We start from the raw sequence: 12,077 nt of genomic DNA on the forward strand, positions 1-12,077 counted from the left end.
ATCCAATTTTTAGTGTTTTGCAACTTTGTTTTAGCGTTAAAACAAGTGCCCGGGCTTAACCAAGATGTTGAGCCACATCGCCCAGACTTTGCAGGGATATGAAGGAACATATTCCGCACCCATCGCGAGATAGCCGCATCCTGGGCGATGCCTGGTTTGGTCCCTGTAGGGCCAAAAGTGCCATTTTTCACTATTAGACCCAAGTTTGGAGCCTCCAAAGAGATGGAAGGTGACGTCACCAGACCCCAGCATTGTGGGATCTCTTTTCTAATATGGTCAACTGCAAACAAAACCATACGCCGCTTAATTCTGGGATTTTCGACCCACCCTATTTCTCATGAATACTTTAATGAGATGGAGTGCCCTTAACTGTGGTAACACATTTGTGAAGAAAAATGAAGTATTTTCAAAAATGACACTGTCACAGTTAAAAGATTATCTAAAAGAACATCCAAATACAGCAAAACAAATAATGTTCTATGGGTCAAAAATAAGATCAACAAGACCATACTGGAGTTCACGATGTGGTGAGCTCTTAGATCTTGTAAATGATATTGGTCCTCCAACTGTATTCTTTACATTAAGTAGTGCAGATTACCATTGGCCTGACCCATTCAGATTACTTGGTATTAAAAATCCAAACAAACTAAGTATCTCTGAGAAACGGAAAATAATGGCAGAAAATCCTCTATTATTTGACCAGTTTTTTGTCATGAGATCACAATATTTCATTGACCATTGTTTTTCAAAGAAATATAAAGTCAAAGACATCTGGTACAGATATGAATACCAACACAGAGGTTCCATACATCTACATGGAGTAGCTTGGTTTCATGACGCTCCAGAACTTAAAAATATTGATAATGAGAAGATCCAAAATGATATCCTAAAGTATTTTGATGAAATAATTAGTTGTGAGAACCCTGATGTTAATTGCACTATTACAGAAACTCATCCATGTGCAATGAGACTTTCTGATGTAACTAACTTACAAGAAGACTTATCACAACTTATTAATAGAGTTCAAAGGCATACAAAATGCTCGGAAAAGACATGTAAGACCAAAAATGGAAAGAAACTTACAAAATGTAAGTATAATTTTCCATTTGAACTAAATGAAACGTCAAGATTGATTATTGAAGATGGTGAAATTACTGATATGATATTCAAAAGAAATGACCCACTGATCAACAAACTTAATAAATGGCTAATTCAGAGCTGGAGAGCTAATATTGACATATCGCCTATTTATAATGAGACAAGCATTTACCACTACATTGCTAAGTATGCTTCAAAATGTGAAAGTAAATCTATAGAATATAGTGAAATACTCAAAAATATAACAACATCAGGTGAAAATGACAATGAATCTTGCAAGAAAACTATACGGAAGTTGTTAATATCTGCTTGTGCAGAAAGAGATTACTGTGCACAGGAAGTGATGCATTACTTAATGGGGTTTCCTTTTTATAGATGCAGTAGAGACTTTGTAATATTAAATATGAATCACTTTTCATGGTCAAGTTTAGAACCGAACACAGAGAACAAAACATTAATACAATATTATGCTTCAAGACCAACAGAAATGGATGATTTGAACCTATATGAATTTTGTAAATTCATATGTGTAAGGAAAGGTTCCTTTGAAAAACGGAAGAAACCAGCAATAATAAGAATTTTTCCAAAGATGGCAAAGATGACTACCTTGCAAACAGAAGATATAGAAAGGCTGCATTTCTTCTTTGTGCCATGGAGATCAATAAGTGACTTAAACATTGATATAAAACTTAAAGAAGAAAAAGTCACAGAAAAGGAAGAAATGATTAATATGTACCTCTTCAAGAAAACAATGGATTGTTTAAAAGAAAAATTCCCAGAAGAGACAAACAATCACGATGAAGGAAATGATAATAAGAAATTTGAACCTATATCATCACTTATGCCAATCAGAAAAGAAGAATCTACTCAGATTGGATATAGACCTCTTGATAAAAACAACAACTGGAAAAAATGGAACTTCTTCCTTGATGATGAAGTTCTTAATACTATATATGACAAAATAAGAGAACCAATTTCAAACACAAAAAAATTTGAACTGCCTGTCATGAAACTTAATGATAGCCAAAAGAAGGTCATGGAAGAACTGAAACTTCAAGTACTATCAATAATCAAAGGATCCAAAGTAAGTGGAAATGTTACAATTATACAAGGCTCAGCAGGTACAGGAAAGACTTCAGTACTGAAACATATGTTTAATTACATAATTGATAAGCTTGGTACTGAAAGTGTATGTTTATTGGCACCTACTGGAACAGCAGCCAAATTGATCAATGGACATACAATTCATTCATACTTAAAATTAGGTAGAAGATTTAAAAATATAACACCTCTTGTAGCTGATGACTTGTTGAAGTTCCAGGAAGATAAGCATAAAATCCAATTTGCTCTAATAGATGAATACTCAATGATTGGTTGCCGTCTTTTGGCTGCTATTGAAGAACGATTCAGACAAATGAAAGATAATCAGAAACCATTTGGAGATCTATACGTTTACTTAATAGGAGACTGCCATCAGCTTGTTCCATGTGGTGACTCCGCACTATTCAGATCTCTTAAAGGAGACACAAAAGGAAATGGTCTCTTGGAAAGAGGAAAGTTACTGTTAAGATGTGTAGACAATGTACACTTCCTAAGCAAAAATTATCGAGCTAATGTAAGTAATTACTGTGACTTCCTAGAAAGAGTATCAATGGGAAACTGTTCAAAATATGACTTAAAGAAAATAAATGAAAGGTGTGTATCATTACTTACAAAAACAGAAATTGGCACATTTTCTAACAGCTTAAAATTATGTGCAACAAATGAAATAGTAGATGAGTTCAATATAAACAAGATAGTTAATTTAAAGAAACCCATTGCTTGCATAAATGCTCAAAACAACTCAAGAAAAGCATTTTCAAGTTCCAGTGAAAAGGCTGATGGTTTAGTCAATACACTGTACCTTTGCGAAGGAGCGAAAGTTATGCTCAAACGTAACATCAATGTTTCAAGAGGATTAGTAAACGGCTCCATTGGTAATATATATAGAATATTGCATGGACAAGATGAAGAACCACCAAATATGCCACTGTACATATTGATAGAATTTCATGATATAAACTTAACAGGTATAGGTTTAAAATACATTCCAATAAAACCTGTACTAGCAACTTGGACAGAAAAAGGAAAGGTATGCTCAAGATTACAATTACCTCTGGTTCTAGCATGGGCTTGTACTATACACAAAGGTCAAGGTATTGGAATTGACAGGATGATTCTAGATATGGGTGAAACGGAATTCTGTATTGGACTTATTTATACAGCATTATCAAGGATTTCTTCATTTTCATCATTGATTTTAATAAGAAGGTTAACAATAGAAAGATTAAATGCAGTCAAACGATCCAAAGGATACTTGGATCTTGTGTCATTTCTAGATTGGCTCAAAAGTAAAGTAAATTAAGGAAGGCCTCAAATAAACAGTATAATACCATATAAATAAAGTCACTTCCAAGGAATAAAAAAAATAAACGAAAAGGACATTACTTTCAATTCCAATACAGCCTGCTTCATATAATGTACACAAATATGTGAAGTACCAGATTAGAAATATGTTTTAGAAAACAGTGCCATGCACAAACTTAAATATTAATGATATACAATTCAAATGTATACCAACCCAATAATAATGAATAAAAATTTGATTTTAAACAACAGAACAAAAAAGTATTTTCAATACATTCAAACTTACAAAACAAAATAGTTGATTGACAACTATGAAGAGCAACTACAGATCTGATTGTCAGGACAGATTACAATGACCTTCAAGACAGGGTGACAGTGGACATTGGTCCCAAACTCATTACAAACTGCATCTCATCCTGTATGCAGACAAATCCTGTAACAGTATTGATTCTCTAAAACGTCACCATACTTTTTATTTAATTTGGCTTTCCCTGTATGTTATGAAAGAACATTGATGTTCTTGGAAATGAACATTCATGGTAATCTGTGCATACAACAAGTACAAAACATAGACGAACAGATGGACGTTCAGCAACTGTTCATACAGTTACACACTGTTTAGAGGACACAAAAGCCTTTCACCTAAAAACAGACAAAAGAAAGTTATTAGAAACAGTATTAATGAAAAATAATGTTCAATATTTGCAAAAAGATTTAAATTGAAACTGTATATAATGGTTGTTGAACACCAATTACATATATTATAATGTTAAAGGAAAAATTAAAAAAAATTATGAAAATTTGGAATGGTTTATTTGATAATAATAAAATTAATTTGAGTATTCAATGGCTGAATGTATTGCTAGTTAGAACATAAACAGTCCCTTCTACACCACAGCAAATGATAAATTACCAAACAGCACCATTTACAGATTCGCCCACACTTAACAATCACTTACGGCAAGTTAACTTGAAAGATTTCTTTAAGCTCCTATTTCAACTTGATGACAACAAAGGCAATAACTTAACATACAAATGTGTCAAATGAAATGAAACAGAGCATTATACCTGTACATAAACAGCCAGATGAATGAGTCCCACTGAAGTGACTAAAATGGATGTCACCACAAGTCGATCTGATTGACAATTAACAACAGAAACCAATGCAGAAAATGGACCAACAGATGGAGGTTGAGCAACTGTTCAGACAGTTACAAACTGGACAGGACACGAAAGCCTTTCACCTAAAAACAAACAAAAGACAGTTATTAGAAATAGTATTAATGAAACATAATGTTCAATATTTGCAAATACTGTTATAGTGTGGCAGTGTAAGGGACTTGGAGGGAAAGGGTAGTCGAAGGTCTCGTGGAGACGGAAGCTTCTGTATTATCAACAAGGTGACCGTGTACAGAATGGTAGCTGGCGCCAGACAGCGCGCCTTTATATTACAGATGCAGAAGAACATAGGGAAGAACAGTGTGGTGGAGAGTGGGGGTGCATGGCCAATGGGATTTAGGAACCAGGGTATTTGAGGGAAGAACAAAAAGAAGGAGGGTTGAGGTCCTGGCCAGGATCACTAGGGCAGTGGTTAAAAACTGGGGAATGACCGTCTAGAGGCCGTGCTTTGGTTATGTTCTCTATTATTTCATATCAGAGCGATTCTCACGTTTCGGGGTAGTTTTGGCGTCTCTGATTTGCCGAAAGTGAGAAATATCCAATTAAGTTTTTCTGATTATTCGGGTCCTGGATGATACTAGAGTTATGGCAATGGTATTTATAGTAAAGACCTTGTACTACCTTCCTAAAAACATGAGCCATAAGGTATTCCCATACGTTTTAAAGGGTGTTTTGATCACGGAAATTACGTTATCACGGAAGTTACAAAGTGTGAAAATCGGCTTTAACGGCTGACTCGGGCTTGCTGTGGCTTGAAAGTCGTTCCAGGGTCAAATGATACTCAAAGCCCGACATTTAAGCGGAAAAAATTTTCACCCAGTGCTGCTGCAACATTGGGTAAAGGGTGCCACGGAAGTTACAGGTAATTGTTGATACACGCCATTTTATAATGCTCTAGCCCGCTTTGAGACCGTGTACAGCATCTTAGAATTCCGCGACCCATGCAATTATATCCCAGGGACTCCACTTTGATGGCTTGTGTCATGGAAAGTTAAAAGTTTGGCTTGGGGAGAAGTCCAGAGCTGCCTTTTCGAAATTTGTGTAGTGAAATTGAATATACGGAGGACATTTTTCGTTGCAGCATAAGTACCTTTGAAAGAAGTCTGGCGTATTGGTCTTCGGTTGAAATTAGCTCGAGACATGCCAAGCTTCGAATCCCCATCGACAGTTGGCAGCATTTTCGAACCACACCGCCACACTGGGGGCGGAAAGTTCGAGTATGTTCTCCTTGGACAATCACGGAAGTTACATTTAGGGTATTCCAAACGCTACGTAGACCAATCCAACGAACTTGAACTTTTCAAAATGTGTGCGATTAGTGGGCAATGGCCCTCCCTAACATCACAAACAAACCCCATGTCGATATCTGCGCTCGTTTGGGCACAGGAGTCAGAAGAAACGAAACTACCCCGAAACGTGAGAATCGCTCATCATAACACCACTCCCTCCTGAATGAAAGAAACGAAGTTTCTTAAAATTTTCCTCGTACACCCTTTTCTTCCAGCTTCATGTTGAACACTGACTTTAAATTTTTCTGACGTACTGGTTTAAGATTTTAGAACTATTCTCCACTCTCTCACTCAACTTAAACGTGATTTCACAAGTCTGATTAAATGTCCAATTTTGGTAATTTCTTGAGTTTTCTTTCTTGAGTTGATGACGACTGCTCGCTGTCTTGATGTGATGCTACAAAGGCTCGCTTCCCCATTACACCTTCTGGGTGCCAGGCGTTAGGGTGTCCAGTCCTAAGCCCGCGGGTCGGCTTGTTGTTAAAAAAAGAAAAATAAAGAATAGTTGGCCTTTAACATCTTAGACGCCAGGTAGACTCCAGCAGCTCCAAACGGATGTTACAACCGTCGTCACGATTTGCAACACCGCGTGAAGTTGGGATGTTCCGCCTGTGGGCCAACCAAAATTTGTGTTAGTTCTGGTGAAGCTCCAACTGAAACAAACAGAAAAACACTCTACACAGTTCTGCGCTTTTAAGTATCCAACCCCTACTCTGTCTGGTTGGTTTGCCTGATGCCGTCCTGACTATCTAACTAATCCTACTCTGTAGGCACCTTGAAATCTAAGAAACTTAATTAGCTGTTTGCTAGTGCAAATACTTAACTCATGGGACTACTCCTCGCGTATGGGCTGGGACTCCTGGGCTGGCACGACGTCACCTCTCAGATTCTGGATAATGTCCAGGGCGGCTGCCAGCAATTGCTCGGGGGTGAGCGTTCCATCCAGAACGTGAACTGGGTTGGTTTCCTCTCGCAGTAGCCAGGTGTCAGTCAGGTCATGTAGCAGGGTGAGGTACTCGATAGTGACACCTGCTTCTTCCGTGCGTCCCCTGCGGTTCAATCGTTGGTATGCTATGGCTGGGGGTGTGCGCACGTAGATGTAGTGGATCGGTCGTTGAGTGGGTGGGGCGACGGCGTCGCGCAGAATCCGTAGAATGGCCATGTGTTCTTGGCCGATGGCGCTCATCTCGGCGAGGCCTTGGGCGAACACTCTTAGTGAGCACTGGGGCGAACGTTCCAGGACTGTCAGTCCCTCTGGATGGTTAGCCAGCAAGTTAGTTTGGCGGCGGCCAAGCGTGGCTAGTGCGAGCACTTGGAAAGGGTAGCTCCAAGTGGCTCGGTCAGTGTAGAGGAGTTCCAGTAAGTTATGTCCCTCCACGTCTTGCCAGTCTTTGACAGGTTCATCTAGTACTGGGAAAAGTTCCAATCTCTTGAGGTTGGCTGCAAGAGTCGATTTTCCAGCTGCGATGTTTCCTTCCAAGTAGATGATTGGGGCCATCGAGCGATGTTGTTTCATGAAGTAGTGTACCATCAGTGCGGCGATGATGGCCAAGAAGGCGATGTTTACCATGATGAAAATCATTTTGGCCAGGTGCGCCAAGTCGACAGTGGCTCTGTGAATTTAAACTTGTTAGTTGCTAAACTTTGCTTGTACTCTCACTCCTCTCACTCCTCTCCGAATGAAGGAAATGCGAAGCATTTATAATAGTTTTACTTCTTTTTGTTTGTACAGTCGGGTTTACAATGTTTATGTGGTTTTTACTCGGGTTGCGACTGACGACACTCCTTGTGTATAACTGCTGCGCGCGCGCTTGCGTCTGGCGATACTCCGCGCGTCGGGTTCCTAGCGCGGTCTGGTACGGTGCACCGCCGCCAGTGCAAGCGGCGCTGGAGTCGCGTGTCGTACCGTAGCTGTCCGTTGCTAGCCCGTGTTGCGCCGTGTTTGCGCAGGTCGGAGCCTTGCGGTGCGTTTCCGACCGTTGCGCTCGGCCTGTGGTTGGTCGATTCAGGTCAGCTGACGTATTCTTGACTCCTGATTGGCTGTTGTCGCGTCTTCCGGTTCTCGCGGCGTCCCCAACGCCGGCGTCGGGCGTCGTCGGCGTCATTCCGTGAGTGGCGTCCAGCTTGGAAGGAAGGGACCGCCATCTTGGACGCTGTCGGACATTGTAGAACGCTGTCGAACATGGATCAGATTCTGACCCTCCGTTTTGAGGCGCGTGCCGCCTGGTGTTTTTGTGGCTCAGCTGCGGGACATTCTGGTTATGTGAGTACCCTTTCTTGTGGCGTCTTTGGCGTTTGCACGATTCTTGTGGCATGTGGCATGTGCGTGTTTTAGCTGTGCGGTGGTTGTGGGGTGATGTGTGAGGAGGGCCTGCTGTCTCCTCAATTCGTGCTCGACCCCTTTACCGACGGGATCCATGAAGTGCAGGAATGGGATACCGTTGCTCTCATCCAGACATGGCCGAGATTTCTCTGTTTGGCGTGCGAGTGTAGGGTTTTTGTAAGTGGGCTTAGTACTGGACTGTAGCTTGTGGGTTAAGATTTCGCTGTCTCACTCCCTGTCTTTTCCAAAGGAGGAACTTCCTGGCTTAAACCTCGGCCCTTGGGTTCCCTTCGCACACCACTTCGAACCTGAAGTGGTCATGCACGTCCTCCCACCTGATCACCCTCTCTTGGGCCTCAATTTTGTGCCTGGCCCTGAATTGTATGATTTCGAGGTCCTGCCGGAGGTGGGCCTAGCGTTCCCTCTGCCGGAGTTCGGATTCGTGCAGGGGCCCGGTGTGGAGTTGGGGCCTGGGCTTGTGTTAGGGTTCCCGGGGTTGGATCTGCCTGTTGAGGGCCTTCCTGTGGTCCCTGGGGCGATGGGTTACCCTGAGCCTCCTTTCCTGGGATTTCCCGACGCCCCCTTCGAGGAACACTCGTTTCTGCTGCCGTCGGCGGCCGAGGAGTTTGTGTGGCGTGGGCCCGGCGTCGGTCCGGCCACGGGCGCTCCCCTGCATGCTATGGACCCTCTCCCATTGACTGATGTCCCGGTAGCTCAGGTGGGTGGAGTAGTTTTCGTTTTTCTCGAACCGCCAGGCTCCGTCACTACCTATGCTTTGATCCTGTCCTGTAGCTGGAGACCGAGCGTGTCTTGCGGGACGCTCGCCGTCTCGCTTTTGCTGCGGCGGCCGAAGAGTACGCCCTTAGCCTGGACGTCGAAATTCTGTCAGATTCGGACTCCGAAGAAGCCATCCCGCCCGCAGGGATTAAACTGTTTAGATTTCCTTTAAATTATGAAGACCGGGTGGCTGGGATTCCCCCAATTCCTGATCCAAAGGATAGCGATTCCAATCTGTGCTGGTGCGGTTTCGAGTACCCGAGTGACTCTGAGCTAATTTATTTAATACGTGCAACGCCTTCCCATGACCCCCTCCGATTTTGACCAAATTTTTTTTTCTGAGATGCCCTTATGGTAAGAAAAAACATCCTAAAATATTAGGTCGCTAAAAAATTTATTGGCCGAGAAAACCAATGTTTTCAAAATTTGCCACTTTTTTTACTTAATTTGGGAGTTTCTTTACTACTCTGAGGTTTTTGGTGCTAAGTGGCTGAAAATTGATATCCTTATGTAAAATTGCCCAAGGAACAAGAATATGGTCACAGATTTGACCTACGACCGATATCTTGAGAAATACGTACCCAAAACGACCAAATTTTACTGAAAATACCCAAATTTTGGGGAAACGGTCAAAAATATTTTTTATCCACGATCCGTTGACGCCATCTTGTAGAAAAAGAGCTAATAAAGCCAATGAGCACACGCCCATGTTTGTAGCTCAAACCGTTTAGAAGCTGTAAGGCGTCAAAGTTGGAGGTTTTTTGAGGGGGCCTGAAAACCGGCCCTTTTGACCTCTGCGCTCAATGTCCGGCACCCGAGCCGTACCAGCCATGATCCTTGCTTTCGAGGTGAGGTCTGCGTGCGCAATGGGATTCAAGAAGAGGGTGAAGCGGCACAGCGTTTCTGAACAGGGTCCTCTTTAGAGCGCCTGAACAGCCGAGGGTTGGTAAGCTCACCAAACGGCGCTTGGAAAGCACTCGCCGCACCGTGGGCTCGCTCAAGGCCACGAACAATGCCATTCGGTGTAAGTCTAAAACTGTCGCCCTCGACAAGCTTCGGATTCTGTTGGCTGCCCCTTCCTTCTCTCTCTTTCCCACAAGGTCCAAAGCCGTGGCCCACGACCCCTCAACCTGCCCCCAATCCCGGATATATTGTGTGTTGATTCAGATGAATTTCAAGCTTTTTGTCGGAAGCTGTCGCCCTTTGGGAAGCTTAAGAAGTTCTTCGGAATCTGTCGGCGTTTCCCCCGGCGGTTTTCTCACTTTCCCAACCCTGAGGGGTCGAGGGCGAGGGGTTTGAAAAGTTGGGAAAGGGTGGAAAACAGCAAGGGGCAGCTGCGATTCTCTTCCGAACCTTCCTGAGGGCGACAGCTTGAGACCGTAACCGAACAAAAGCTTGAAAATCGTCTGAAACAACACACAATTCATTTAGTGTTTGGGAGGTTGAGGGGTCGAGGGCGGTAGTAGGGCAATGTGGGAAAGGAAGAAGAAGAAGAAGAAGAGAGAGGACGGGGCTGGAGATTGCGGCCGACACAGAATCCAAAGCTGTTCGAAGGCGTTAGCTCGCTGTCTGAAGGTTCAAACAGGTTCCCGTTTTCGTTTTCCCTGAATTTGGCCTTCTTGAAAGGGTGAAACTTTCTATTTTCTCTGACCTTTTTCTCAAGTTTTATTCGCAAGGTTCAATAAATAGGTATAAATAGGTATTAAATACGATATTAATGATTTCCGGAGCGAAACGCATGAGCTAAGCAAGCACCCCTACTACGCATTACTTACACTTCATGCCAGCTTTTAAAATTTTCCCTATCCTGGTTGCGATTTTCCCTAACCTAATTACGGTTTTCCCTGAGTTCTAATGCCCCTTTAAATTTCCCTTACTTCATTATGACTCCCCTTAATTCTCTGACCAGTGTGAACGTGTGAACCTTGCGTTGCCCTCGAGCTGTCGACCGCACTCTCAGACTGTTATTGACTTGTCTCGAGTTAAAGAGCATTTTACACTGAGAATGAAAGAGTCATGATCATGACTCCCAAATTTGGGTCATAATACTATGGAGCTAAGTCGACCTCAACCCCTCAGGGTTGGGAAAGTGAGAAAACCGCCGGGGGAAACGCCGACAGATTCCGAAGAACTTCTTAAGCTTCCCAAAGGGCGACAGCTTCCGACAAAAAGCTTGAAATTCATCTGAATCAACACACAATATATCCGGGATTGGGGCAGGTTGAGGGGTCGTGGGCCACGGCTTTGGACCTTGTGGGAAAGAGAGAGAAGGAAGGGGCAGCCAACAGAATCCGAAGCTTGTCGAGGGCGACAGTTTTAGACTTACACCGAATGGCATTGTTCGTGGCCTTGAGCGAGCCCACGGTGCGGCGAGTGCTTTCCAAGCGCCGTTTGGTGAGCTTACCAACCCTCGGCTGTTCAGGCGCTCTAAAGAGGACCCTGTTCAGAAACGCTGTGCCGCTTCACCCTCTTCTTGAATCCCATTGCGCACGCAGACCTCACCTCGAAAGCAAGGATCATGGCTGGTACGGCTCGGGTGCCGGACATTGAGCGCAGAGGTCAAAAGGGCCGGTTTTCAGGCCCCCTCAAAAAACCTCCAACTTTGACGCCTTACAGCTTCTAAACGGTTTGAGCTACAAACATGGGCGTGTGCTCATTGGCTTTATTAGCTCTTTTTCTACAAGATGGCGTCAACGGATCGTGGATAAAAAATATTTTTGACCGTTTCCCCAAAATTTGGGTATTTTCAGTAAAATTTGGTCGTTTTGGGTACGTATTTCTCAAGATATCGGTCGTAGGTCAAATCTGTGACCATATTCTTGTTCCTTGGGCAATTTTACATAAGGATATCAATTTTCAGCCACTTAGCACCAAAAACCTCAGAGTAGTAAAGAAACTCCCAAATTAAGTAAAAAAAGTGGCAAATTTTGAAAACATTGGTTTTCTCGGCCAATAAATTTTTTAGCGACCTAATATTTTAGGATGTTTTTTCTTACCATAAGGGC

General features: G+C 42.8%; 2 protein-coding genes across 2 annotated transcripts; one reads left to right on the forward strand and one right to left on the reverse strand.

The window, feature by feature from the left end:
• The first annotated feature begins 412 nt into the window (after window positions 1–412).
• LOC117644210 lies at window positions 413–3,502 on the forward strand. Its single transcript, XM_034383476.1, has one exon. The coding sequence runs from the start codon at window positions 413–415 to the stop codon at window positions 3,500–3,502; it is 3,090 nt and encodes a 1,029-aa protein (XP_034239367.1).
• Window positions 3,503–6,200: 2,698 nt separating this feature from the next.
• Window positions 6,201–7,529, reverse strand: LOC117644838 (deoxynucleoside kinase-like). The gene is made up of 2 exons (XM_034384485.1): window positions 6,796–7,529; window positions 6,201–6,581 (listed from the first exon to the last, which is right to left on the reverse strand). Exon 1 carries the CDS (start codon window positions 7,501–7,503, stop codon window positions 6,805–6,807), a length of 699 nt encoding a protein of 232 aa, XP_034240376.1. The 5' UTR covers window positions 7,504–7,529; the 3' UTR covers window positions 6,201–6,581; window positions 6,796–6,804.
• Between the last annotated feature and the right edge of the window lie 4,548 nt (window positions 7,530–12,077).

The sequence above is a fragment of the Thrips palmi genome, unplaced genomic scaffold, assembly GCF_012932325.1.
Source record: "Thrips palmi isolate BJ-2018 unplaced genomic scaffold, TpBJ-2018v1 HiC_scaffold_18, whole genome shotgun sequence".
NCBI classification, from domain to species: domain Eukaryota; kingdom Metazoa; phylum Arthropoda; class Insecta; order Thysanoptera; family Thripidae; genus Thrips; species Thrips palmi.

Coding starts and splice junctions, on each gene's coding strand:
- LOC117644210 (XM_034383476.1), top strand. CDS start 413: ATGACACTGTCACAGTTAAAAGATTATCTAAAAGAACATCCAAATACA.
- LOC117644838 (XM_034384485.1), bottom strand. CDS start 7,503: ATGGTACACTACTTCATGAAACAACATCGCTCGATGGCCCCAATCATC.